Genomic DNA, 27,501 nt, shown 5'->3' on the forward strand with positions numbered 1-27,501 from the left:
TCCCATTAATTACCCATCAAGTCCTCTTCATTTTATTTGTATGGTATATTGTAGTTCAGCTTTTCAGTGTTTTTCATCTGTACTGCTAAATAATTTTTCTTCCTTTAATATCTGCCTTAAAGACTAACACAAAGCCACCAGAGTGCCTCTTTCCTTCTTAAAGAACCATCAGTGGTTCTCCATTGCATATGGAGAAAGTAAAAATTTCTTAGGCATTTAAAATCCTCAACAATTTGATCTCTACCCCCATTCTTTTTTTTCTTTCGTTTTATGTCTTTAAGAAAAAATATATATATATATAAACATAAAAATGTTTATATTTTATATAAAAAAACATAAAAACAAAAAAACATAAAAATGTAATTTTTTACATTTTTTGAGTATTGTGCAACCAATTGAGTGTTGTGCAACCTCACCACTGTTCATTTCTAAAACTTTCTTCACCCCAACCAGAGACTCTGTATACCTTTAAGCAATAACTCCCCATCCTTCAGCATTCCATTGGAATGGTATACTCCAGTCTGCTTTCTGTCTATGAATTTGCCTCTTCTAGAGAGTTCATATAAGTGGAATCATACAATGTTTGTCCCTTTGTGTCTGGCCTGTTTCGTTTAACATACTGTTTCAAGGCTCATCCGTGTTATAGATATATCAGAACTTTCATTTTATGAATGATAATAATCCATTGTATGTATATATCACATTTTGTTTATCCACTATATACTCACAGTCTTCTACTTTCCACTCCCTACTGTAACTATCCCACCTTAGGTAAACTGTACTCATTTACTAGTCTACTTTTTGGCATCTTAGAGCCTTTTTCCTCATACATAAAATTCATTTCACTACACCTCTACCTGTCGTACTCTTACTTTTTCTTCAGTGATCAGCTTGAATCCACCTCCTCCAAAAAGATTTTCAGCATTCCTCCAGTTAAAATTTGTCCCTCCTTAACCATATTTTCATAGCACTTTCATCATTATTTTATCTATCATCATCTAACCTGTATCATTTATTTTAACGTTTCTACCTCATTTTGTTGGTAAAGTTATGGTTCCTTAATGGGGTAAGACTCAATTCTTACCAAATAATTACAACAGGTAATTAATAGTGTGTTTATATTTATGTAGAACCATAAAATTTATACAGCATTTCTCATCTTTTGTTGCATTTGATTATTACAACAAAGTAACAGCATAGTCAGAACTACTGATAATTTCTGGTGGACTGATGGTTTTTTTCTCCCTATATTCATATAGCTAGTAAGTGGTACTATTCTGTTTTTCATTTAGCAAACTTGTTAAAGCCTGTTATATTCCAGCTGTGCCTTCTTAAACCTGTGATTGAAAGGATGCAAAGACACAGTCTTTACCCTAGACAAATCCGTGATCTGATGATCTGTGTTGTGGTAGAAATATACATGGGGCACTCTGGGAACATTGAGGGAATTCACTTAAGGGTGATGAGGGAATTCACCTAAGGGTGAGGATAGAGTAAGTTGGTGTGCACAGTTAATAGTTCTCAGTGCAGTCTTGCTTTGTTATTTTAGTTTTAGCCATTCATCTCATTTAGATCAGAAAGGTTATAGAAAAGGCCTCTAGAACAACTTCTTAATGCTGAGGCTTTAGTTTAAGCTGTAGTACTTACAGTGAATTTGAAGAAAGATGGTACCTTTTGAACTAGATTTGAAATTCACACCCTCCTGGGTCAGCAGGATTCCCAGATAATGGTAGCCAGTACTAATGAGAAACTAATTATCATGTTGCTATAACTGTACCATCCAGTAGAGTAGTTCACTCATCTTTTCCAGTTTCCAGTTTCATTGTTTAAAAATCTTCCATATGCTAATGTCTCCTAAATCTATATCTGCAGCCCACACCTTTCCCTTCGAGTTAGATTTTCTCTATATCCTGCTGCAACTTAGGTATTTTTAGCCATCTGAAGTGTAACATGTCCAGAATAGAATTATTGATTTTCCACATCCACCCCAACTTGGAGCCTTTCTGTTTTGAGCTCTGCCTTTATATATGTATATATAGATATTCAAACTCCTGCCTCTTCTCACCCTTGAACAAGCCACATCATCTTTTGCCTGGTTGATTGTTATTGTCTCCTAAGTGGTCTCTTTGCTTCTGCCATTATCCTCTGTTCTCAGCACAGAGCCAGAGTTAAGAAATCTTAGTTGTTTTCCTTCCAGTCTTAGCATTTTTGAGCCATTGAAGAGAAGTAGTGAAATCAGATCTGTATTTTAAATAAGTTAGTCTAGTAAGTTTGAAGAAATGCTGGTTCAGAGTTCTTTTTTTCAGGAAGAAGGGATAGCAAGGGATATGTTTTATCTTTCAGGAGTCAGAATTTGGTTAAATAAAACGCAAATGTTTATAATTTGAAATTTTTCCTTAAATAAAGTGAAGCATTATTTAATTGTATCTGGTCTGTAGATCCCTTTAGGTTTTGCTTCCTATTCAAGTTTTAAAGGGCATTTAAAATACATTATAAGGTAGCATGGTACATCTAGGAACAGTTATTTTACATGTTTAAGTATTTTTATATTCTTTTATATTATCTTATATTTATTTCAGCATAGAAATAATGTTTGTAATGTCTGCATATGTTTGTTATATAATTATGGAAGATCAGGGAAGGAAAACTTATAAATCTGTCTCCAGAAACTAACACAACATTTTAAATCAACTATACTCCAATAAAATTTTTTTAAAAAGCTGTCTCTTTGTAAGTATTGCAAATGTATAGTGCAAAGTTGTACAGCATTATATACTCAACATTCCAGTTACCATTGATAAGAAAAACCCATTAAACTGTTGCAACGCCCACCAAAACTAAAATGATACAGAATTCTGTAGCTAGAGATAGATTGATTTGAGTGAGTGTATGTATCTACATATACGTATATAATCTCCCAAACATTAGATATAATGTTCTTTTTTCCCCTGTTGTGTTCAGAAAATGCATTTGTGGTCAGCCTTTTTTTTCTCTTCTGGGATGGGGAGTTTGATTTTAGAGAGTTGAATGCCTTGTGCATTTGTTTGTTTTACTGAGTTGATACCTAATGATTTTATTTAAATATTTTAACATTTCTGTTTATACACTACAAAATTCTGTGTTTTCAAGATTTTTGTATATAATCAGGTGAGATCAGAAAACATAACTCTTAAGTCTGATCTTTCGTATTGTGTGTTTGATATTCTAGTATTTAAGAACTGGATATAGGACATTGGAATTTGAAAATTAATAGTTTTTCATGTTAAGGAAGACACTGATCCTTTCAGATTCCTTGCAATCATAATTGTATAATCACCAGGTACTTACTTTATGTCGGTTGTGTGCAAATACAGTATGGTAGGTTAGTTGTTAAAAGAGATAAAAGAAATCTATAACATCTCCCATCCTCACTCCTTATTGTAGAATAGACTTGAACCTTATTTTCCATGTTTATTTAAAAAGTGTTTTAATTCAAACTACTTTCTTATAATTTTTATTATTGTTGTTGTTACTATTTTGCTTTAACAGAGACATCATATTGGAGATCGCAGTCTTTCCTTATGTAATATGTTCCTCGATGAAATGGCCAAACAAGCTAGAAATCTCATCACTGATATTTGCACGGAACAGTGTACTCTTAGTGACCAGGTGATAATTTAAATGTTCCCCTACAGATAGGAAAATTGTGTAGGAAGGCAAGAAAATGATCTCTTAGCTAGTTCTTTTCCATTTTTTAATTTTATTCTCACACTATCAGTAAATCTCATTACCTCATGTTGTGAAACTCCATTACTAGGTTTTTTTAAAATTCCCTCTGTCCTTAGGATTACAGTTTAAAATTAAGCTTCTAGCTTGGCATTCAAGTCCCTTCCTAAGGTAGCTCAAACCACTCTAGCCTGTACTTTATACTCCACTACCTAGTCATTCTAACTAGATTCTGAACACATCATGTCCTATCATAGTCTTGGTCTTCATAGGCCATTTTCCTTTCAGTAAAATGTTCTTTCTTATTCCTCATTTGCCTGGTATTTTTTAACTTGTCCTTTAACTGTAGCTTTGATATAACTACCTCTATGAAGTGTTTCTTCACACAAGATTTACCTGTTTCTGTTTTTCACCAAGCTGAGTGGGCTCTCCAAGCTGGCTAGGTAAACTCTACATCTCACCTATTACCTCTCTTTTTAGTGCTAGCATGATATTTGCCACATAGTCTGGATTTAGCTAAGGTTTGTTTCAGTAGTTAATGTTTTCAAAGTAATTGGTTTGTATGATTTCATTTCTTTTTAAATTTAGTTGCTGCCCAAGCATTGTGCCAAAACCATCAGTCAAGCAGTGAATAAGAAGTCAAAAAAACAGACTGGTAAGAAAGGGGAACCTGAGAGGGAAAAACCAGGAGTTGAGAGCATGAGGAAAAACAGGCTGGTAGTGACCAAGTAAGCCATCCACTATTATTGTATCTTTTTGTTACAGGTAGAGGAGTTTTTTTTCATTTTTTGTATGGCATTAGTACTGAGGAAATGCTGGTAATTGTAAATTCTTCATTTCCCAGTTGTTAATTTTTTTGACCTTTTTGAACTTGATTAGCCAGTAAGTGCTTATTTCATCTCAAAATACATATTTTGGATTTTTGAAGAAAATACATGAAATAGATGTCATTTGTCTTTATATGTTGAATATTGAAGGCCAAGAATCTGTCTAAAAATTTGGGGGGTATACTATAAGCAGTCTATAATTTTCAGTTTATTTAAAGTCAGATGTCTGACACTATTTTGGCATCTTGTCATATATTAGAAAATACTTGATGTCCTTTTTTTTTAATGGGTATATTAGACTAGATAGCATTCAGTGCTGTTTGTTTGTTTGTAGGGGAGGTATAGATGAGCAATAATAGGTGAGTATTTTTTGTTTAAAGTAAATTTCCTACTTCCTTGCTTCCTGTGTTGAGCAAGCTATTGGCCATTTTGTAGACAGCTTTCTTCCTCCAGAACAGAAAATACAGCAGGAGTTGGAAATAATTCTTTATGAGTGCAGAATAAGCTCTTTCTTATATATTAAGTCAGTATAGTCATCATCTGAATGAAGAAACAAATGAATGATGCTGTCTTTAGAAAATTGCTCTCAAAGGTTAGTGATACCCTTAGAGATTTTGAACTTGTCAGTTCAGATCTTAAGAGAGAAAAAATCGATTTTGCAGTTATTATTCCCAAATAAAGTCTGATATGTTTATAAAATTAATTTTGTATTGCTGTGATGAAATGCTAAAAAAAATTTTTAATTTACTGTTTAATAATATTTTTTCAGCCTTGATAAACTGCACACTGCACTTTCTGAGTTGTGTTTCTCTATAAATTATGTACCAAACATGGTGGTTTGGGAACATACCTTTACCCCACGAGAATATTTGACTTCTCATCTGGAAATCCGCTTTACTAAGTAAGAAAGAGTATAAACTGTTTTTGTTTGTTGGTTTAGTTAATGAGTTTGTTATATTTATTCTTCATATCTATGCAATGTTTACTTTTATGAGGGAAAGCATTAGTAGAAATGGTATATAAATAATATATAAATTAGTAGAAACGGTAGTATAAAAAATAATGAACTGGGAAGTATAAAGAATAGTGAACTGGGAATTACTTAAATTATCCAGATTCTTATCCCATATTTATTAACTAGTTGTAACACTGGACAAGCCAGTTAATCTCTGTGAGTCTTAACTTCCTTGTAAGAAAAAGGGAGAAGATTAGAGCAAATCAGTGTACTTCAGCGGACAGGTGGCAACCCAGTAGGATCATGAAATCAGTTTAGAAGGTTGTAGTCAATATTTAAAGGAAGAAAGAAGAGGGAGGGAAGTAAAGAAGGAAGAAGAAATAGGAAAAAAATCAGTGCATTGCATGTAGTAAGTAGAAATACTGCTTCATGAAACTGTTTATGTATGTGTGTACTGTGTTGTGATGCTAGATACATATCTTATAGTGGATCACAGTCAAATGTGTGAAAACCTCAGGACTAGATGAACACTTAAGTCTTGTGAATTCCAACGTATGCTGTTATGCCAGTAGAATTCTAGACTCTTGAGGTGCTCGATTCTAATTTTATAAGTTATATATATGTTTCTTGCAATGATATTTTATGTAACAAGTCAGAAATCTTTTAATTTTGTAAACATTGCTTCAGCCTTTTTCTAAAATTACACACTTATTTATTAAAGAAAATATTGATTCAACATGTTTTTCTTGAAGGCCTTAAGGCAATTTATGAAACAAAATTTTGCCAAAGGTTTTTCAAAAACTTTAGCAAAAGGTTGTAGTCACTAACAAGTGTTTGTGCCATATGCATAACATTGTGTTTGTTAAGTACTATGAGTAGTAATGAAACGGTATAAAGCTTAGAGCTTCGACAATTATAGAACAAAGTAGAATATTTAAATAGGCAGTAAATTGAGTGTTAAGTCATCAGCTGAGAAGAGTCCAGTGTTGAGCAAAGACTATCTTTTGCTCTTCTTTAGTAAAGTAGGCATCCTGAAAGTGAAACCCAGACTGCTCCAGTATTTAGACCAAAGGGACATTACGCCTTCTGGTATTTATTGCTCTCAACTGGGTGGGGTAGGGAGTGGTGGGTGGGAGGTAGGATTCAGTTTACAACTCCCTTGTTTTCCTTCTGTAAACAGTCTGGTCCGTTAATCCACGGAGAAGCAGATGTTCTTTTTACCAAACATCTACTTAGTGATCAGGATCAAGGCAAGGCTATATAAACTTGTTTACCTGGGAAAGATTTTTATGCCAGGACAAATAGCTTGTGAGTATTAGTTTGTTGATTTTTGCTGATCACTTGAGCACAGTCTTAGGACTTAGGGGCTGTGTACAAGGATAGCAGTTTTTGTCTTGAGTTGTTCTTCTGGGACTGATACTAGTGATGGGGTTTGCCTGGTGTCTTTATGGATTCATCCTTACAAATACAAGTCTAAGATCTTTGTAAATCTAATGCTCAGGGAGTTTTAAAGAAGGTGGCTAATGTGGGAAAAGATAGTTTAGGAAAGTATTTTCAACATTTGTTTCCTTTTAGGCTTATACAGTTTCTTGGGGTATAAACCAAACAGATCTGTGTTTTATGTGGTGTGAGTGATTATTGTACAATAAAGCTTTTGTTGTTGCCATGCTTTGATTGTCATGCATTTTGTTGAGAGGTAGCCCTAAGTCAGGCAGGTGTGGGGTCAAATCCTAGACCCACCACTTCCAAACAAAGTGACCTTGAGCAGTTTACTTGAATTCTGCACCTTAGTTGGTTTTTTTTTCCCCCTCTATGCAATGGTGGTGATAACTGCATAGTAGGGTTATTAAATATGAAGATTGTAGGTAATATATATAAAGCCTAAAAAACTACTGGCACATAACAGTGCCAAAGGAATTCAGGCTATGGACTAAATAGTCCACTGTACTTGCTGGAGACAGCATATCGTGTTAAAGGAATTTTTTAAACCTCTTTATTCTTAAATAATTTTTATTACTGATGCCCTTAGTATTTTTTTTAATCACTTGCATTCCCATTTCATTATACCTTTTAGGTGTATATTCTTTTTTAAAGTTGTTTCTTTGGAAGATAAACATAGTAATTTCATGAACTTGTAACAAAGTGTATTTAAAATTTCATTGCCTATTTAATATTAGAGATCAGTAGATTGAATGGCCTGTTTATATAGATACAACAATTAGAACTTTTTAATTTTTTTTTACCCTCCCCCCCCAGGTCTATTGTTGGAATGACTATGTATAATCAAGCCACACAGGAAATTGCAAAACCGTCAGAGCTTCTGACAAGTGTAAGAGCATACATGACTGTACTCCAGTCAATAGAAAACTATGTGCAAATTGATATTACAAGAGTATTTAATAATGTGCTTCTTCAACAAACACAACATTTAGACAGTCATGGAGAGCCAACCATTACAAGTCTGTACACAAATTGGTAAGGAACGTATTTAGAAATTTGGAGTGATATAAAGTTTCTTTGTAATGAATGCCTTCTGAAAGTTTTTTTTTTTAATGGATAATTGCTCATTCATGTTATTAGTCAACTTTAAAATTATATGCAGTAATGTATACCATAATAAATTTTGAATTAATTTCTCCATTTGTAAATTTACTTTTCGCCTTAGGTATCTGGAAACTTTGTTAAGACAAGTCAGCAATGGTCATATAGCTTATTTCCCTGCAATGAAAGCATTTGTGAACTTACCTACGGAAAATGAATTAACATTTAACGCAGAGGAATATTCTGACATATCAGGTGAATAATACTCTGACATGTTTTAGAGAATGAAGAAAGCTTGATTCTTTTGGTTTTGATTCTGTTGTGACTATTTTTATTCAATTATATGGATAATCATACATTGTATCTTAGACTTAGCTTTGCATTTGTGTTCTTATTTATTCTACTGACTTTTCTTCGGGTTTTCCATTAATAATTTGTTTCTTAAAATATTTGCTCTGTCAAAGTATAAAATTTCATTTCCTTTCAGAAATGAGGTCGTTATCAGAACTGCTAGGCCCATATGGTATGAAGTTCCTAAGTGAAAGCCTTATGTGGCATATTTCGTCACAAGTTGCTGAACTTAAGGTAATATAGTCTTTATTGATTTTAGCTTTAAAACATTTCAAGAATATGAGCAGCAAGCCTAGAAGCCTCAGGGAACAAATTTCTCATCTTTAATTTCTTGTGTTCTTTTCAGTATGAAATAATAGAAGAATTATGGTCCAGTAATTTAGCTTTTGCCAACTATTTTTTATTTCAGACTGAATAAGCAGATTCTTCTAGAACTGTTTGTATTTTTAGTGCTTCTTTGCCATTTAATGTGGTGGGTTGAGTACTATGATGTGATAATAAAAACTAGTCTATTCATATCTATGAGAATTCAAGGTATCTGGTATCCTTAACAGTGCTGCAAGGCCCCTAGAGGATCTGGCCTTCCACTTTTTCTCACCTTTTACACTCCTCCATCCTGGCTGGCCTACTTGCTATTGTGTCATCTCAAAATACTCTTCACTAAGATACTGTCTCAGCTTGTCTTCTCATAACATTCATGTATTTTCAATTATCAGAATATCCATCCTTGAACACACTTTTAAAAATCGCAACCATTACTTGTTATTCTTTTTATCCAGCTTTATTTGTATTTTACTTGTGACCTTTCATGTCATGCATCTTATGTCACTCACTAGAATAAAAACTCAATTATAAACTCTCTTAAAACCTTAGTGCTAGGGCTTCCCTGGTGGTGCAGTGGTTGCGAATCTACCTGACAATGCAGGGGACACGGGTTCGAGCCCTGGTCTGGGAAGATCCTACATGCCACGGAAAAACTAGGCCCGTGAGCCACAACTACTGAGCCTGTGCGTCTGGAGCCTGTGCTCCGCAACAAGAGAGGCCGTGATAGTGAGAGGCCCGTGCACCATGATGAAGAGTGGCCCCTGCTTGCCACAACTAGAGAAAGCCCTCGCACAGAAACGAAGCCCCAACACAGCCAAAAATTAATTAATTAGTTAATTAATTAATTTTTAAAAAAAACCTTGGTGCTAAATTAGTGTCCAGCACATAGTAGTGCTTGGTAAATATCTGTTGGATTCAAAAATAAAAACAGGTAGCTTTCCTTACTCTTTACTTTGTTCTAGGACTTTTCTAAGCTCTTTATATATTTTTTATTAACTCCTTTAAATTCTTAAAACTGCTATTGTCCCTATTTTACAAATTAGAAAAGTAAGACCAAGAAAGATTAAGTAACTTGTCCAGGCTCACATGCTAATAAGTGGTGAAACTTTTAATTTGAATCTATATAGTCTATCTGGCTCCAGAGTTTATACTAGTACCCTACTACACTGTCTCGAGAAATGCAAGAGATCTTAGCAGTCAGCTAACCCACCCTTATCTGATGCCGGAATATACATTTTTCTGGGTGGATGATTTGGTCTTGTTGAAAATGAGGCAGTCTTATCAATTACTGCATATCTCTAGTTATGTTAATATCTAAGTAGTAATTTTTGATTGGTCCTCATTCTTACATCAAGAGGTAGAGACTGCCTCTAACAACATGACCCTTCACATATTTAGAAACTTTTGTTGGTATTTCTCTTCCCTAGGTGAAGTATATTCATATTTAGTCTCACTCTCTTCTATTACAAATTCTATCTTATTGGTGTCACTTTTAGAGGCTGGTGCCCTGAACTGAGAATAAACATCAGCTAGAGATCTGAGTAGTGAGGGTGCACCTACTTACCCTGGACACCATACTTACTGATACAGTTTAAGATAGCATCAGCACTTTACATAGCTATACCATCCTGTTTTCAACTTGGAATCAGGTACCTTTTTTTCCCTTCCCCCTTCCTCCTTCTCCTTTCCTCCTTTCCCCTGTCCCCCTCCCCTTTTGTTTTCATATACAGACTCGAACCAGGCTTTCTACATCTTGTATTTTGTGTGATTTCGTTTTTTAGACCTTTATTTTTGTTCCTTTAATAATTTATCTTGTTAGATATTGTTCATTATTTCTGGATATTTTTTTAGTTCAGATTTTATCATAGTCTTTCAGTAATCCTTTTATAAACTTAACTGTCTTAGCTATGTCCTTAAGTATCAATGTTATCAAATACATTCCTATTCTTTAAAAGAAATGGAAGGAGCTTATGTTTTAACATTTCTCTTTTGTATCTTGGAATGACCATATTTTCTTTCTCAGATATTAAAATTTAATTTAAAGTTGATGTCATAATAGTATAGTGTTGACTTCTTTTTTAATACTATGAGTTTTCTGACTCACGAGTGTTATTTCTTGGCTGGATTCTTTTTCAAATATTTGGTAATATTAAACCTGAGTTAAAAAGCTAGACAGAGAAACTTTTTGTGTAAGAGCTTAGATTTATTATGTTTGGAGATACGTGGGTGTGAATTAGCTTGGGTTTCTCATTAAATGTAGTATACCCCAAAACCAAGATGGTTTAGGATACTAAAACATTTTTTTCTCTAAAACTTTTGATTTTAGTAATCTATGTGATTTTCCTTAACTTTTCTTTTTACCTTCATAAAAACTTGCCTATTTTATTAATGATTTAATGTTAGTTGTAAGACTTTTAGAAAATCACATAATTATGTTTTGGTATTTAGGGGCTTTTTATTTTTATTTTTTTGCTTCTCAAACACTAAATCCTGATTTAGTTGAGTATTTTTCAGACGTCTTCTTCACGTGGTCAACCGTAAATATGAAAGCTTTACATTTCTAGCATTGTGCCCATTATCATTTAGATTTCTGCAAAACAAAGCTAGTCCTGAGGATTTAGTTTTCTGGAATTGCACAGTGCTTTACAGTGGTTTTCTTAGAGATCCTTCTTAATAATCCCAAATTGTAATTCAGATTTCTCTGAATTTATTATATTTTTTAATTAATTAATTTATTTATTTTGGCTGCGCTGGATCTTCGTTGCTACACGTGGGCTTTCTCTAGTTGTGGCGAGCGGGGGCTACTCTTCATTGCAGTGCACAGGCTACTCTTTGTTGCAGTGCACAGGCTTCTCACTGTGGTGACTTCTCTTATTGTGGAGTATGGGCTCTAGGCACGTGGGCTTCAGTAGCTGTGGCTCGCGGGCTTAGTTGCTCCGTGGCATGTGGGATCTTTCCCGACCAGGGATCGAACCCATGTCCCCTGCATCGGCAGGTGGATTCTTAACCACTGAGCCACCAGGGAAGTCCCTCTGAATTTAACTACTTGTATATTATTAAGAACTGGAGGTGTTATTTATGACTTTGTATTCTCAGCCTCTGTGTACTGAGGCATACTTCAATGTGTATTCTTATAATTTATTCCATAAGAAATCTTATGATCATAATATAATGGTGTTTCATATAGACAAGTTCAGTGTGTTTTATATCTCATTGAGATAAATCTCCAAAAGTACTTGTCTTTCAGTGCTGATTCTAATTGCTTTGCATTTTTCAGTGTCCTATAAAATTACTTTCCTTAGAATAATCAAATTTATGAAATTACAGAAGTAAAATAACATACAGATTGCTGCTTCCAATACTGGTAGGCTAGGTTATTTAGATCAACTTTTCCCTTAAGGACAACTTTTTTGAAATGTATATATACAAATATATATATGTATATAAAGAAAACATTTTCTAAAAAAGAGCTAAAAGGTCAGTGAGGTGTTTATTTCTAGGCTAAAATCAAGGAAAGCACTGGAAGCCACTGTGCTGATGTGAGGACATTCGCTGATCCAGAAGTAACATTTGTTAAGATTCAGCTGAGTCTTGGTGGTCTTGTGGAGCAAGGGGCTCCATAATCAAAACCCAAAGACTGCCCAGAGTGGGAGTGGAAAGGAATTCTGCTTAAATTCCCTTTCACCCTCTTTACATAGATACCCCAAAGAGTTATACCTTCAGGGTAACAGTGAACTGGAAATGATTCACACACACCCCCGTCCCCCCAGGATTTTCAGCCCTGTCTGTGTTACTCTTTTTGTTTTGAATCTCAAGTCTTGAATGTGGATTAAAAGCGGTCCTAGATTAGTAGTGCCCCAAGGTGCTTGGCAGACGCTAATAAAAATCCTCTCTGGAGAAAGGTATCTTCATCCTAGGATTCAAATGATTCCTGCAAATAATTTTTCACATGCAGTCACCTCCAGCTGAAGAGTGGAAGTCCGTTGGAGATTAAGGGAGGGAGGAGGGAGGAGGTCTAATACATCTGGCTGGCTATCATGATTCTTAGGTCGTTCTCCCTTTCTCTCTGGCCACCTTCTGTTCCTGATGTTCCTGAATGTAGAGTCCTCCTTGTCAGCATCACTTCTTAAGACGGTGAGAAGTTGGGTGTGTAACGACCCCCTCCCCCTTACAGACATGTAATAACCCTCTTGTTATCAAGCCCAAGTCTTCCTTTCTATGCCACTGCCTACAATTTCTGAGTCCTACCTAGGCCCTGAGGCTTCCATTAGCGTGCCTTCTGCATAGTATCTCCCCTACAGGAACTTAACTGCTCAAATTTCTCATCTCCACTTATTCTTTGCTCCGGTTTTCATCTTCTAGAATTTTGTTGGTGTCTCTCATTCTTCTTTTATCTCCTTTGTTACCAAAGATTTATGCCTTTTTATTTTTTTCCTATCACTTCAGTGTATTTCTGGAAGAAGCAGAGTTTAGACATAGATATAGAGTTCTCTACGTTTAGCCAGCATGTAGTCTACATACTTGTTTGAACATTTCTATACGACAAATTTCTGAAAGTGGATCATTTTTTTCTGATATTGTCAAATATCCCTCAGAAAAGATTGTAACTCACACTCTCCATATTAGAGCATGATGATGCCGAAATAGCATTTTAATCTTTATGAAATTAGTGAATACAGTGTTTTGGGGGGAATTATAATATTTTTAAGATAGTTCTGTAGCATCTTAGCTTTTAATTTTCTCTATTTTTTTTTTATATTTAATCTAAACTGACATAAACTAAATATTATGTGGCTGCATCTTCTTTTTATCTTAAAGATTACCTTAATTGATTGTTTCAGTTCCTGTTTTAGCTGAGGACCTTTTTTATTTCAGAGTAAATTTGTGGGCCAATTAAAAAAAAGGAAAGCTTCTTTATACTTAATGGTTGTGAGTAAATCGTGTGTCAGACATAGTCAACACTATGCACATGTACTAATGATAAAACGTGTTTATTACTTTCTGGAGAAGAAAACAACCAGTGTCTCCATTCCCACTAAAATTCTTGGGGTGTTTCATTTGGAGTTGTGCCCATCGAGTCAACTTCTTCGAGTCTTGCCAGTTCTTTCAGTTCTTCTAGTTCTTCAGAGTCCTAGAAGGATGAAGTAAGAAATTTAAATATGAATTGTGCCAAGAATTTAACACTTTCTAACAGAAAACCAACATTTTTTTTAGTAGTCTTGATTCTTTTCACTTGATTAGTCTCAGTTTGTTCCAAACCATTTAGTTATAATTCCTAGTTACAGCTTTTGGGCCATTTGTCAGAGATATTAATCAATGGCTTTAAATGTATAGAAAGCTCTGTTTCAGGGTGCAATCGAGGGAGAAAAGAAATTTATATAAACTATACTTTTAAGAGGAGACATCATTAACTTTTTTTTAAGAGTAATGTGCAAACAAATAATTCGGGGTAATCGTTCTTAAACCATGGTCCCCAGATAGCAGTGGCAGCCTTGCCACTTGGATCTTAATAAAAACGCACAAGTTTTGGTTCTACCTAAGATCTGCTAAATCAGAACCTGTGGAGCTAGAACCCAACAAGTCCTCCAGATCATTCTGATGCACACTGAAGATTAACAACCATTTCTTTGGGGATTAAGAGCATGGATTTTAAAATCAGGCATACCTGAATTTAAATTCCAAATTCCACTGTTTAATATCTATAACTTTGGGTAAGTTATCTAACTTCTCTGAGCCTTATTTTTCTCAGTTGTGAAATTGGACTGTCACCTCCCTCATTTGGATGAGGGTAAATGGGATTGTTTGTAAATTGCCTAGTAGAGGAGCTTAAAAATGATTACAGAATCTTACTATTAAATATATACAGGGCTTCCCTGGTGGCGCAGTGGTTGAGAGTCCGCCTGCCGATGCAGGGGACACGGGTTCGTGCCCCGGTCCGGGAAGATCCCACATGCCGCGGAGCGGCTGGGCCCGTGAGCCACGGCCGCTGAGCGTGTGCGTCCGGAGCCTGTGCTCCGCAACGGGAGAGGCCACAACAGTGAGAGGCCCGCGTACCGCAAAAAAATAAAAATAAAAATAATAAATAAATAAATAAATAAATAAATAAATATATACAATAATTTATTGATTCTAAAACAATTATCCTATATTAGCATTTCTGAAATTATACATGTCTTATAGTCATATGATTAGAAAACATTGTGTCAGTTTAATTGGTAAAGGTTTTTTTTTAATTTATTTATTTTTGGCTACATTGGGTCTTTGTTGCTGTGAGTGGGCTTTCTCTAGTTGCGGCGAGCGGGGGCTACTCTTCATCGCGGTGCGTGGGCTTCTCATTGCGGTAGTTTCTCTTGTTGCGGAGTACAGGCTCTATGTGCGTGGGCTTCAGTAGTTGCAGCATGCGGGCTTCAGTAGTTGCGACACGCAGGCTCAGTAGTTGTGGCTCGCGGGCTCTAGAGTGCAGGCTCAGTAGTTGTGGTGCACTGGCTTAGTTGCTCCGTGGCATGTGGGATCTTCCCAGACCATGTCCCCTGCATTGGCAGGCAGATTCTTAACCACTGCGCCACCAGGGAAGCCCGAGTTTTTTTCTTAATGGCACATTAGATAATGGTGCATTTAATATTCATTGCTGTCTTTGATTCACTGATACATGATATTATGTTCAAGGTGCGTGAGCACAGTCAAGGTTGGGCATATATTTGAGTGTATACTGATTGATGGGACAAGTATTGAATAGGCCTCAGAGAGAGCAGGTAGTCTAATTAGACACTGTAGAGGTTGAATTTAGCAAATAAATGTTACTGGAGCTGAACATCTGAATGAGAGCATAAACAGAAATGATCTCAAGTGGAACATAAGCAAAATTCATACTAGTATGGGAAAAATTACTTTTATAGATTTTCCATGGAGTTTTTCATGCTCCCCTTAAATCAGTTGTCATCAGCCTTTGGCTTGTAACACAACCACTATGGCACTTCAACAATATGCTTGCTACATACATCTCCACACCCAGACCTGCTGAATTGAGATATCCAGGCTTTCCAAATACATATACCCACTATCTCTGCCAGAATAAAATTGATTATATTTGTTTGAGTTATAACTTTTAAATGAAATTACTTTTCCAGTACTCCTTTTAAGAAAAGCATTGTTTAATGAGTTATACTTTTCTTAATTAGCTATCCTTCACTCTCTTCCCTCTCTTCTCTTCCCTTTTCTCAGTGATCCCTGAAAGAGGAGGTAGATAGTTGACATTTCCTTTTTGTGCTAGGAAACATTGCTCTGTTCTCTGTGAAGTGGTACCATACCCCTACAAGTTTTTCTCCCTCTGATTATATATATATCCAATGATGAACTCTAGGCTATCTTTAGCCAGCTTTAACTTTAGCAAGTTCTTTTTGTTTTAGTTGGAATTTATTGCTCTCTATATCCACTTCAGTGTCTGCTTTTTATTATTGGTGCTGTTCTGTGTCTAAGCAGAAGATAATCCTTTATACTACTACTTATCTTTATTGCTTTTTCCTGAACTCCTCCCTTCTTGAATTTGCAAACTGAAGGAAAACATTAATTTTATGTAAATAATTTTAAAATTCTTTTATGAAAACAATAACAGAAACATAGCATAGAGCATCTAGATTTCATGTATTATTTTTCCTACTTGCTAGATTGTAATTTCCAAGCATGTTCTTATCTCATCAACATAAGGAGGTCTATGCCTGACCTAGGATCTTCCTTTTCCTTTCTTTAGAAACTTGTGGTGGAAAATGTTGATGTGCTAACACAAATGAGGACCAGCTTTGACAAACCCGACCAGATGGCTGCACTCTTTAAAAGATTATCGTGTGAGTAAATCATGATACTTTTTATAAGCATTAAGAACACCTTGACACTCAGTATTTAGCTTTTGCTCAAATTTTATAAATAGTAAGTTATGAAAAGTACTCTTCAGTAATGAGGAGAACTAGAAAATTTTTGCAGTCAAAGGAACTTTTAAGTGAATGGCTTACCTGTTTCATATTTTTTTTTCTTTACAATACTCTTAGTACCATGTGTCAGATATTTGATATCATTATCAATTAGTTCATGAACCCAGTAAATTAAATACAATAAATCTATATTAATTTAGACTGAAGGAGATTTAACTTTAGCGTCTGTAATTTTCTGAAAATCAACTTTATCGAGGTATTGCTTATGTAAGTAAAATGCACACATTTAAGTGAACGGTGTGATGGATTTTGACAAATGTTGTGTACATCCACATAACCATTACCACAGTCAAGATGTAAAGCAGTCCATTCACCTCAGAAAGCTTCTCATGACTCTTTGTAGTCAGTTTCACACCGTTAGACAGTGACTGATCTGATTTCTATCACTGTAGATTAAATTTGCCTGTTCCAAAACTTCATATAAACAGAATCACACAGTATATACTCTTTCATATATATTGTTGAGATTCACCCCTCTGTGTTAAGTGGATCAGTACTTTGTTCCTTTTATTGCTAACTAGTATTCATTGCATGAAAACCTGAGCCTACAACTTAAAAAAATATCTTCTTGATACTGATTCTTTGTGGGAGATATGTGAAATAGCAGTGAATCTTAAGTGTTTATTAAAGTACGTTTAGCCAAGTACCTATTTTAGATGTACTTGAATTAATTTCATTTGATTTTTGTCCTTGAACTCAAAGTTATAATTAAAAATTATTTTAAAGTCATACTTCTTACTAATTCATTCAAAAGCCTTTACAACATTAAAAATTTAGTGAAATCCTAAATAAAATATTCTCCGTATTTGAGAAAACCAGAGAGTTTATTTTCCCAAGTAAAAAATAACCCTGAAGTAAATTAAAGATGCATATATTTTATATACTTCCCCTTTGATGTTTTTCTTTTAAATGTTTTGCAGCTATATCAAATTTTATAAAACTATAAAATGATTTAGAGAATCACTTTATTAGGCTATCTTATCCTGCTTTTAAAAATAGAAACTTTGGAGCTTCCCTGGTGGCACAGTGGTTAAGAATCTGCCTGCCAATGCAGAGGACAGGGGTTTGAGCCCTGGTCCGGGAAGATTCCACATGACGTGGAGCAAGTTTGTGTGCCACGACTACTGAGCCTGCACTCTAGAGCCCATGAGCCACAACTACTGAGCCCTTGTGCCACAACTACTGAAGCCTGCACACCTAGAGCCCGTGCGCCGCAAATAGAGAAAGCCCACACGCAGCAACAATGACCCAACGCAGCCAAAAAATAAATGAATAAAAAAATACAAAATTATTTAATAAAAGTTAATATAAGACTATACTACAGGGGCTTCCCTGGTGGCGCAGTGGTTGGGAGTCCACCTGCCGATGCAGGGAACACAGGTTTGTGCCCCGGTCTGGGAGGATCCCACATGCCACGGAGTGGCTGGGCCCATGAGCCATGGCCGCTGAGCCTCCGCGTCCAGAGCCTGTGCTCCGCAACGGGAGAGGCCACAACAGTGAAAGGCCCGCGTACCACAAAAAAAAACCAAAAAAACAAAAACTATACTACAGGTTGCCTTTTAGAACAGATCAGTGGTTGCCAGAACTGTAAAGGGAAAGCAGCAAAGGAGTTTTTTGGGGTGATGAAGTTGGTCACCACTGTGGTGATGGTGGTAACACAGATCTACACATGTTAAATTTTTCCTAGAGCTGTACACTGAAAGGGGGAAAAGTCAAGTTTACTGTATGGAACTTTAAAAAATGAAATGAAAAAAAGGAAAGATTGACTTGGTAGCATTATAGGGAGGAGGAGTAAATACTTAGTAAGGGGACTTCCCTGGTGGCACTTCGGAATCCACCTGCCAATACAGGGAATCCAGGTTCGATCCCTGGTCCAGGAAGATCCCACATGCTGCGGAGCAACTAAGCCCGTGCACCACAACTACTGAGCCTGCACGCCGCAACTACTGAAGCCCATGTGCTGCAACTGCCGAGCACGCGTGCTGCAACTACTGAAGCCTGTGTGCCTAGAGCCCATGCTCTGCAACAAGAGAAGCCACCGCAACGAGAAGCCTGTGCACCGCAACTAGAAAAAGCCCATGCATGGCAATGAAGACCCAACACAGCCAAAAATAAAAAATTAAAAAAAAAAATCTTAGTAGGATATTATTTTTTAAATCCCTATCTGATCTCTTTTGTTCATTGTTTTTTTTTAACGTCTTTATTGGAATATAATTGCTTTACAATAGTGTGTTAGTTTCTGCTTTATAACAAAGTAAAACAGCTATACGTGCATACACATATATCCCCATATACCCTCCCTCTTGTGTCTCCTTCCCACCCTCCCTATCCCACCCCTCTAGGTGGTCGCAAAGCACCGAGCTGATCTCCCTATGCTCTGTGGCTGCTTCCCACTAGCTATCTGTTTTACATTTGGTAGTGTATATATGTCCATGCCACTCTCTCACTTCTTCCTAGCTTACCCTTACCCCTCCCCATGTCCTTGAGTCCATTCTCTACGTCTGCGTCTTTATTCCTGTCCTGCCCCTAGGTTCTTCAGAACCATTTTTTTTCTTTTTTTTTAGATTCCATATATATGTGTTAGCTTATGGTATTTGTTTTTCTCTTTCTGACTTACTTCACTCTGTTTGACAGACTCTAGGTCCATCCACCTCACGACAAATAACGCAATTTTATTTCTTTTTATGGCTGAGTAATATTCCATTGTGTATATGTGCCATATCTTCTTTATCCATTCTTCTGTCATTGGACTCTTAGGTTGCTTACATGTCCTGGCTATTGTAAATAGAGCTGCAGTGAACATTGTGGTACATGACTCTTTTTGAATTATGGTTTTCTCAAGGTATGTGCCCAGTAGTGGGATCACTGGGTGTATGGTAGTTCTATTTTTAGTTTTTTAAGGAACCTCCATACTCTTCTCCATAGTGGCTGTATCAATTTACATTCCCACCAGCAGTGCAAGAGGGTTCCCTTTTCTCCACACCCTCTCCAGCATTTATTGTTTGTAGGCTTTTTTTTTTTTTTTTTTTTTTACTGTATTAAAATACTGAGTTTATTTCACATGTATATTTTTGTCTCCCCACCATTTCCATTTGTCTGACCACCACTACTACTATGTCCTATCATAACATTCCATACATACTTAAAACCAAGCAAAGGGTGGAGTTCCATCTTTAAAAACTAAACAGGCATTTTGGACAACACATTCTTGGCAATGGAACCTGGACAACATTTATCAGACACGGTAGGGAAAGTTCTCTGCATTATAAAAAGGACAGCCAGATATCAACTGTTACAGAAATGAAATGAGACGGAAAATTTTAACAAACTGTTTAAACTATTTTCTTAAAGAGACTTCCTCCACTGCCAGAGATCTTGAATAGCCTTCTGGTCAGTCATCCGGAAACAATTCTTCACATAATTGATGAATTTGGCTTCCACTTTGGGAAGGGAACCACCTTTTTCTATACTTGCTTGCATTTTTGCTTTAATGTCTTCTACAGAGCTAGGTCCTTTCGGTGTTTTAGGAGTTTTTTCCTGTTTTTTGAAGGATTCTTGACCTTTTGATCTTGGTGTTGATGGTTTTGAGTCTTTTCCATTCTGGTTTGATTTTTGTGCATTTTTGGCTGGAGTATCTCGTACAGATTTCTTTACTGGAGCTTTTTCTTCAGCTTCCTCATCATCAAAGTCATCACCATCATCATCTTCATCATCATCGTCGTCGTCATCATCATCATCTTCATCTTCATCAGCAGCAAGTTTTACTTTTTTTTTTTTTTTTTTTTTTTTTTTGCGGTACGCGGGCCTGTCACTGCTGTGGCCTCTCCCGTTGCGGACATGCAGGCTCAGCAGCCATGGCTCACGGGCCCAGCCGCTCCGCGGCATGTGGGATCTTCCCAGACCGGGGCACGAACCCGTGTCCCCTGCATCGGCAGGCGGACTCTCAACCACTGAGCCACCAGGGAAGCCCAAGTTTTACTTTTTTCTGTGGAACCTTGCTTCCACTTCCAGGGGCAGAACGCTTTCCAGATATACTTAGGAGCTTCACATCCTCCTCCTCTTCATCTTCTGACTCTGCATCTTCCTCCACAGCTACTAAGTGCTGTCCGCTAATATGCACAGGCCCTGAACCACACTTCAACCGTAAGACCACAGGTGGTGTTATTTCAAAGCCCCCAAGGGAAACCGTTGGCTGCACAGACATTTTCAAAGTTGCCAGTGTTACTTTAATTGGACTGCCTTCATATGTCATTGCCTCTGCTTCGACAATGTGCAATTCATCCTTTGCACCAGCCCCTAAACTGACCGTTCTTAAAGATAACTGGTGCTCATTTTCATCATTATCCACCTTAAAGTGATAATCTTTGTCGGCCTTTAGTTCACAACCGAAAAGATAGTTCTGGGGCCTCAGGGGGCTCATGTCCATGTCCATCGAATCTTCCATGGGTTGGTGGCACGCACTTCGGTGGGAGAGAAAGTGGACGGAGATAAAAGACTACCGTTCGAAGGAACAGTCACGCAGGACGGAATCAGACCAGGGACTGTAGACTTTTTGATGATGGCCATTCTGACCGGTGTGAGGTGATACCTCATTGTAGTTTTGATTTGCATTTTTCTAATGATTAGTGATTTTGAGCATCCTTTCTTGTGTTTGCTGGCAATCTTTTGTTCATTGTTATACCATATACTTATATTTTCTAGTATGTTTTACTTTATTATTTTTTTTTCACATTTCTTTAATTTTTAAATACTCATTTGATCACCCAGCTGGCCTTAACCCTACTTAATTTCATGCTAATAAACAACGTTTTGACTGTGTCATCTGGTTAGAAGCAGCTAATCCACCGCAGTGTTCAATGCATGTTTACTGTTACTTTAACTCTTCTATTCGTGGATTTGAAACAAAATCTTTTTTGTGATTTGGAAAAAGAAAAGATCTGCTTGAGAGTGACTTATTTAGGGGAATAGAGAAAGCTACGCTTTGAGTTGAACTGTTTTCCAGAATACTCTCTTTTGTCTCTGATCTCTTCTTTACCTTTGTGCTGCCTTTATCCCATATACAGAAATTGATTTACTTTTGTAGCAGTTTGATTTTCATCGTCAACAAACACATTCTTTTAAATACCCTAAAAAAGAGAAAGCAATATAATTTATTAAAAGTAGCTCTGGGGAATTCCCTGGAGGTCCAATAGTTAGGTACTTGCACTGCCATGGCCCGGATTCAATCCCTGGTTGGGGAAGTAAGATCTTGCAAGGCACGTGGTGCGGCCAAAAAAAAAAAAAGTAGCTCTGAATTGGGAGACAACCTGAAATTAACTTTTAGTTTTTTGGAATTTCTGACTATGTGACTTGAGCACATTTATTTTATTTATTAAAACAATAAGTTAAACAAGATTTCTTAATGTGAAGTTTCTCAGAACTTTTAATGTTATTGTGCATATTCAAGAGGAGGTTATAGCTATAGTCTTTGCAAACTTCATTAAATTCTGGGTAACATCGAAGTATATGATTATATCACACTACTTATTTTCTGATTGTTCACCTTATTCTCTGCATTCTTTTTTCTGGGTTTGCTGTCTTGTTTTTTGGACTGGAATGCCCTTTTGTTCTCACTCCTTTATGCCCATAAATTGGATGACATATTCTCAGAGAAATATTTTCTTTTACCCTCATTTCTTCTCTCCTTATCTGGATAGTAACAACTTTCTAGTCTCATTTCTTGAATAACCATTTTATTGAACATCTTCTAGTCTTGTGGGTCTTAAGCACTCTGCTGAGTGCTATAGATAGATAAAAAGATAAGACTTTGCTCCTGTGGAATTTATATTTGTGCCTTACATGATTTTGTTAACACTTTTAATTCTCATCACATTTTGGCTTCTATTATGCCTTTCCATGTGTATTAATAAAAGATGCTTATGGTAAAGGTTTAAACAAACCACACAGGAGGTAGAAAGTCAAAACAAAATTCTTTCCAGTCCTACTTCTCAAAGGTTTAACTACAGTTAACGGTTTTCTGTACATCTGTCAAGAAATTTATTATGTATATACAAATATGTGTATGTATATATGTATATACATATATATCTTCTCTCATATAAATAGGATCCTATTTTCTTAGTTTTCTTGACAGTCCATTTAGACTGTTATTAAGGTCTAGATTATTATTTTGTTTATATTTGTTTCTTATATAGTACAATGACTTGTGTATGGGGAGTAATTCAATAAATTTTGGTTTTTTAAAATATGAAGGTATTGATCCTTCTAATTCTAATATCTCCTGGTTTTATTTAACCAAGTTTTGATATTGAATATAATAGCAATAAATTTCAGAATAATGTTCTCTAACCAAAATGTAAGTGATCAAATCCATTCATAGTCTTCAGAAACCTGGTCTTACTGCTTATGATCTCAATAGTCATTTTTTGTTTCTGGACTCTCTAGATCTCAACTACTTAATTTAGCATCTCCAAGTTCCAGGGCCAGTTGATATTTTCTCTTTTTTTTTTGGCTGTGTCGGGTCTTAGTTGCAGCACACAGGATCTTCATTGAGCCATGCGGCATCTTTTGTTGCGGTGCGCTGGCTCCTCATTGTGTCACGTGGGCTTCCCTCTAGTTGTGGTGTGCAGGTTTTTTTCTCTGTAGTTGTGGCACGTGGTCTGCAGAGCACGCGGGCTCTTTTATTGAGGTGTGTGAGCTCAGTAGTTGTGGTGCGTGGGCTTAGTTGCCCGGAGGCGTGTGGGATCTTAGTTCCCCGACCAAGGATTGAACCCTCATCCCCTGCATTGGAAGGTGGTGGATTCTCTACCACTGGACCACCAGGGAAGTCCCGCCAGTTGATTTTTGAGGATCCACTCTGATCAACTTCTTCTTTTTCCCCTAGTCTCTCTCTCCTTCCTCCTATCACTACCATTAATGTGATAGGATTATACAGGTGGCTACTTGCATGACTGTTTCAGGATTCTGATGAACCATCTAAACCATTTTAAAGAACAGAGTGTACTCCACTGGAAGTAAACTATAATTTCCTAATTTTAACATCAGTTTTCAGTACCCTTGCCTCTTTAATCATTGGTTGTAATCAAATTGTTTTTAATTGTGCCTTTTATCATGGGGATTTTATGACTAAGAGTTTTCTCCATGGTTGAGAAAGAATCCAATTCACTCTCTTCTTTTCTCCCCTTCCTTCAAATTTAGCTGTTGACAGTGTCTTGAAGAGGATGACAATAATTGGTGTAATTTTATCCTTCCGATCATTGGCACAAGAAGCACTTAGAGATGTAAGAAACCATTACGAGTACATATCCTATAGCCAAATAATCCTTTTTAATTTCCCAGAAATTTAAAAGTAACTTTAAAAATTTATAGTTGGCAGTAATATAATTAAAATTCCAGTTTTCATAGTTTATATGAAATAAAGCATATAAAAATTATAGTTACTTAAACTCATTTTTTGTTTTGGTATTGAAATTTAGGGGATATAACTTGCCTGAATATTGTGCTACTTTTTCAACTTTTTTCTTCATTAGAGCATTTTCCATTTTGACTATACTTGGTTTGGCATCAAATACATTCCGTTTATGTGTATTGTAGTACTTCAGAAAATCACTTGAAAATAGACAAAGTAAAACAATTTTTATGCAAACTAGAAGTAATTGAATGGTAATATCTCATAAGTTTAGAGGTTGCTTTTTAAAAATAATTCTGCATTCTTAATTTGTTTTCCTGCCTAGGTCTTGTCCTACCACATTCCTTTTCTTGTCAGTTCAATTGAAGATTTCAAGGATCACATTCCAAGGGAAACTGATATGAAGGTAATAAAATTTCTATTTGGATTTTACAGTTTCTAAAATGACATATTTAACTTACATATGAAGTAAAATTAAGTAAATCCTAAGCTACTATAAAGTTTATATTTTAGAGTGATGGGTTAGCATGCTTGCCTTTGAAAATGCATCTTAGAGAGCTCAGCACCAAAATACTATATAGGCATTTTGAAAGTCAATCTTCCTTGATCACCTATAGCAATGTAAAATGGGTTAATATCAATCACCTTTTCCTTAAACTGATAGCTGTTTATACATGGTCATAAGCAGAATGAAAAAGATAAGCCAGAGCTTCCCTGGTGGCACAGTGGTTGAGAGTCCGCCTGCCGATGCAGGGGACACAGGTTCGTGCCCCCGTCTGGGAAGATCCCACATGCCGCGGAGCGGCTGGGCCCGTGAGCCGTGGCCGCTGAGCCTGCGCGTCTGGAGCCTATGCTCTGCAATGGGAGAGGCCACAACAGTGAGAGGCCCGCGTACTGCAAAAAAAAAAAAGATAAGCCAGTGAAATGAGAGTTGTTTTGTTTTAAATAAAGCTAATTTCAGTTTTTAAAAATTGATGTTAAAATCTTATAAAAGGATGTTAATTATAGGCTATAATTTTTTAAATTAGTATCCTGTTTTAAATAAATATAAGAAGGTTGGTAGCCTTACCAGAGTCCACAGGTTTTGTTTGTTTTGTAAATTTATTCATCATTTATTTATTAAATCAGCCACTGATTTAATCCCAGCAGATTTACCAGTGGTTACACATCTAATAAGTGACCTGTCATATCTATATTTTCTGAACTTTAATGTTTCTTGGAAAGATTATTTTCTGTTTTGCATATTTTGAAAAGCTCTGACTTGAAAAAGTTATTTCTAAACTTTTTGTATGGCATTCAAGTCTCAAATTTATTTTTGAGGCTTATCTTCCATTACTTGTTCTATCCTTCTCTCTCTCTCTTTACTTTCTTACTCTATCCCTCTCTTCCATTGGGTCCTGTAAGATGACCAAATCTTGTTGTGTGCATTCTCACATTTTCTACTTTGTTCTCTAACTTATTCTTCCTGAAAATCCTGGCTTCTTCTATTTTTGCCTTTTGAAATGCTGCTCATCTTTTAATGCCTGATTCAGTTGCCATCTTCTAAGAAATATTGCTGGATCCCCAAGTGATCATTTCATCTCTTCTTTCTTTTTTTTTTTAGTATTACAGAGAACTTTTTGTTTGTTCATTGTAGAATTAAATATATTCTGCCCTGTATTATAGTTATGTTTTAACACTTAAATTTATACTAGATTGTAAACATTTGTTGTTGTAATATCAGGGCTAACCAATTATGTAGGTAGTTTTGTTTTTTTTTAAGTTTTGGCTGCGTTGGGTCTTCGTTGCTGTGTGCTGGCTTTCTCTGATTGCGGTGAGCAGGGGCTACTCTTCGTTGCGTTGCACGAGCTTCTCATTGCAGTGGCTTCTCTTATTGCAGAGCACAGGCTCTAGGCGCACGGGCTTCAGTAGTTGTGGCACACCGGCTTAGTTGCTCTGCGGCATGTGGGATCTTCCCAGACCAGGGATCGAACCTGTATCCCCTGCATTGGCAGGTGAATTCTTAACCACTGTGGCACCAGGGAAGTCCCATGTAGGTAGTTTTTAACTGAGTTATTGAGCGGAGTATCCTTGAAATCCTTATGTGATACCAAAAGAAATTAGTCATTTGAAATTGCTTTATCAGGTTTTAAATTAGTACTCCTTTAAAAATCTATTATAATAAGTAATTTACTGTATTTATAGATACAATATGATTAGGCACTATAATTTTAAATTAGACAAGTATGGACATAAAACGTAAGGCCGGTAATTTTGATTCACTTTTGTTCTTTTCATATCTGTTGGTTTGATCTTGGTCTTACACTTACGCTTTGAAGAAAAATAATAGCTTTAGAATGATTCTGTTGGAATTGCCACAGAAAGTATAGAAGTTTTGTTTGGCTTAGTAGTGTCAAGTTATAATCAGCAGTGCACACACACAAAATACTAAATCAGCTTGTTCAGTGTAGTTAGTTGTGCTGTAGTTCCTTCTATAGCCAAGTTTCTGAAATTCTCTAGTGTTCTTGTAGGCAGACTCTAATTTAAACACTATACTTTTTCTTACTAAAGTGAGATTTCTCAGAAATTTGTTAGAATATTTCTTACTCTATAATTCTTGTATTTTTTAGGTTGCAATGAATGTATATGAATTGTCATCAGCTGCTGGATTACCGTGTGAGATTGATCCTGCCTTGGTGGTAGCTCTTTCCTCACAAAAATCAGGTAAAATGCATTAGTTATTATGTAGTAGTCTTAGTAAATAACCAGGACAACACAGATATAGCTGTGATACTTATCTATTTGTTCAACTGCCTGCTTTATATCAAGGTTTTTTTTTGTTTGTTGTACATACAGATTAGATATTTAAGTCATAAGACTGTATGAGGTTATTAAGCCCATTTAGTGTGCAGAAATGAAGAGGATCAGAGTCTGAGTCCTGGTACACTCTCAAGTTTAAGAGTTCAGGGAGAAGGAAGAACTACTAAAAGATAAATTTGAGAAGGAAGGATCTGTGAAGGAGAAGAAAAACCAGGAAAGAATCGCTTCGAGGAGAGTGGAAAGGGAATGATCAGCTATGTAGAATTAATACGTGTGACAAGAGCAATGTCAGTGAAGTCTTAGAGGCAAAAGGCTCATTAAAGAGGGCTTGGGAGAAAACAAATTAGAGATAATGAGTATAAAACAACTCTCTCACAGAGTTTTACTGTAAAAAGGGGAGCAAAGAAGTAAAATTATAGTAGCAGGAGGCAAGAGTAAAATCAAGAGAAGGATATTTTTCACATGGGGAAATAATAGCATTTGTGTGCTGATGGAGATGGTCTAATAGATAGAAGCATTGTTATCTAGAAAAGGGTGTCTTGGGAATTCCCTGGCAGTCTAGTGGTTAGGACTCAGCTGTTTCACTGCCAGGGCCAGGGTTCAATC

The 27,501-nt window shown here is 36.1% G+C and overlaps 2 protein-coding genes across 3 annotated transcripts in view; one reads left to right on the forward strand and one right to left on the reverse strand.

Annotated features, from left to right (window-relative positions):
* NCKAP1 (NCK associated protein 1) overlaps positions 1–27,501 on the forward strand; it is a 98,405-nt gene that overhangs the window by 65,182 nt on the left and 5,722 nt on the right. Inside the window, exons 18-27 of the mRNA XM_082658454.1 lie at positions 3,529–3,648; positions 4,294–4,433; positions 5,302–5,433; positions 7,744–7,962; positions 8,153–8,283; positions 8,516–8,613; positions 16,451–16,544; positions 23,886–23,968; positions 24,422–24,502; positions 26,706–26,799. Coding sequence (XP_082514580.1) covers positions 3,529–3,648; positions 4,294–4,433; positions 5,302–5,433; positions 7,744–7,962; positions 8,153–8,283; positions 8,516–8,613; positions 16,451–16,544; positions 23,886–23,968; positions 24,422–24,502; positions 26,706–26,799 — 1,192 coding nt within the window. The remainder of the gene's footprint in view (positions 1–3,528; positions 3,649–4,293; positions 4,434–5,301; positions 5,434–7,743; positions 7,963–8,152; positions 8,284–8,515; positions 8,614–16,450; positions 16,545–23,885; positions 23,969–24,421; positions 24,503–26,705; positions 26,800–27,501) is intronic.
* On the reverse strand, positions 19,714–21,240 carry LOC309825085 (nucleophosmin-like). Of its 2 annotated transcripts, none has more exons than XM_082658455.1 (2): positions 20,668–21,240; positions 19,714–20,453 (listed from the first exon to the last, which is right to left on the reverse strand). In XM_082658455.1, exons 1-2 carry the CDS (start codon positions 21,130–21,132, stop codon positions 20,034–20,036), a joined length of 885 nt encoding a protein of 294 aa, XP_082514581.1. In that variant the 5' UTR covers positions 21,133–21,240; the 3' UTR covers positions 19,714–20,033. The 2 variants fall into 2 exon arrangements, with proteins under 2 accessions (XP_082514581.1, XP_082514582.1); XM_082658456.1 differs by having other exon boundaries at positions 19,714–20,431; positions 20,640–21,240.

This window comes from Grampus griseus (genome assembly GCF_964374135.1).
Source record: "Grampus griseus genome assembly, chromosome: 7".
In the NCBI taxonomy this organism is placed as follows: domain Eukaryota; kingdom Metazoa; phylum Chordata; class Mammalia; order Artiodactyla; family Delphinidae; genus Grampus; species Grampus griseus.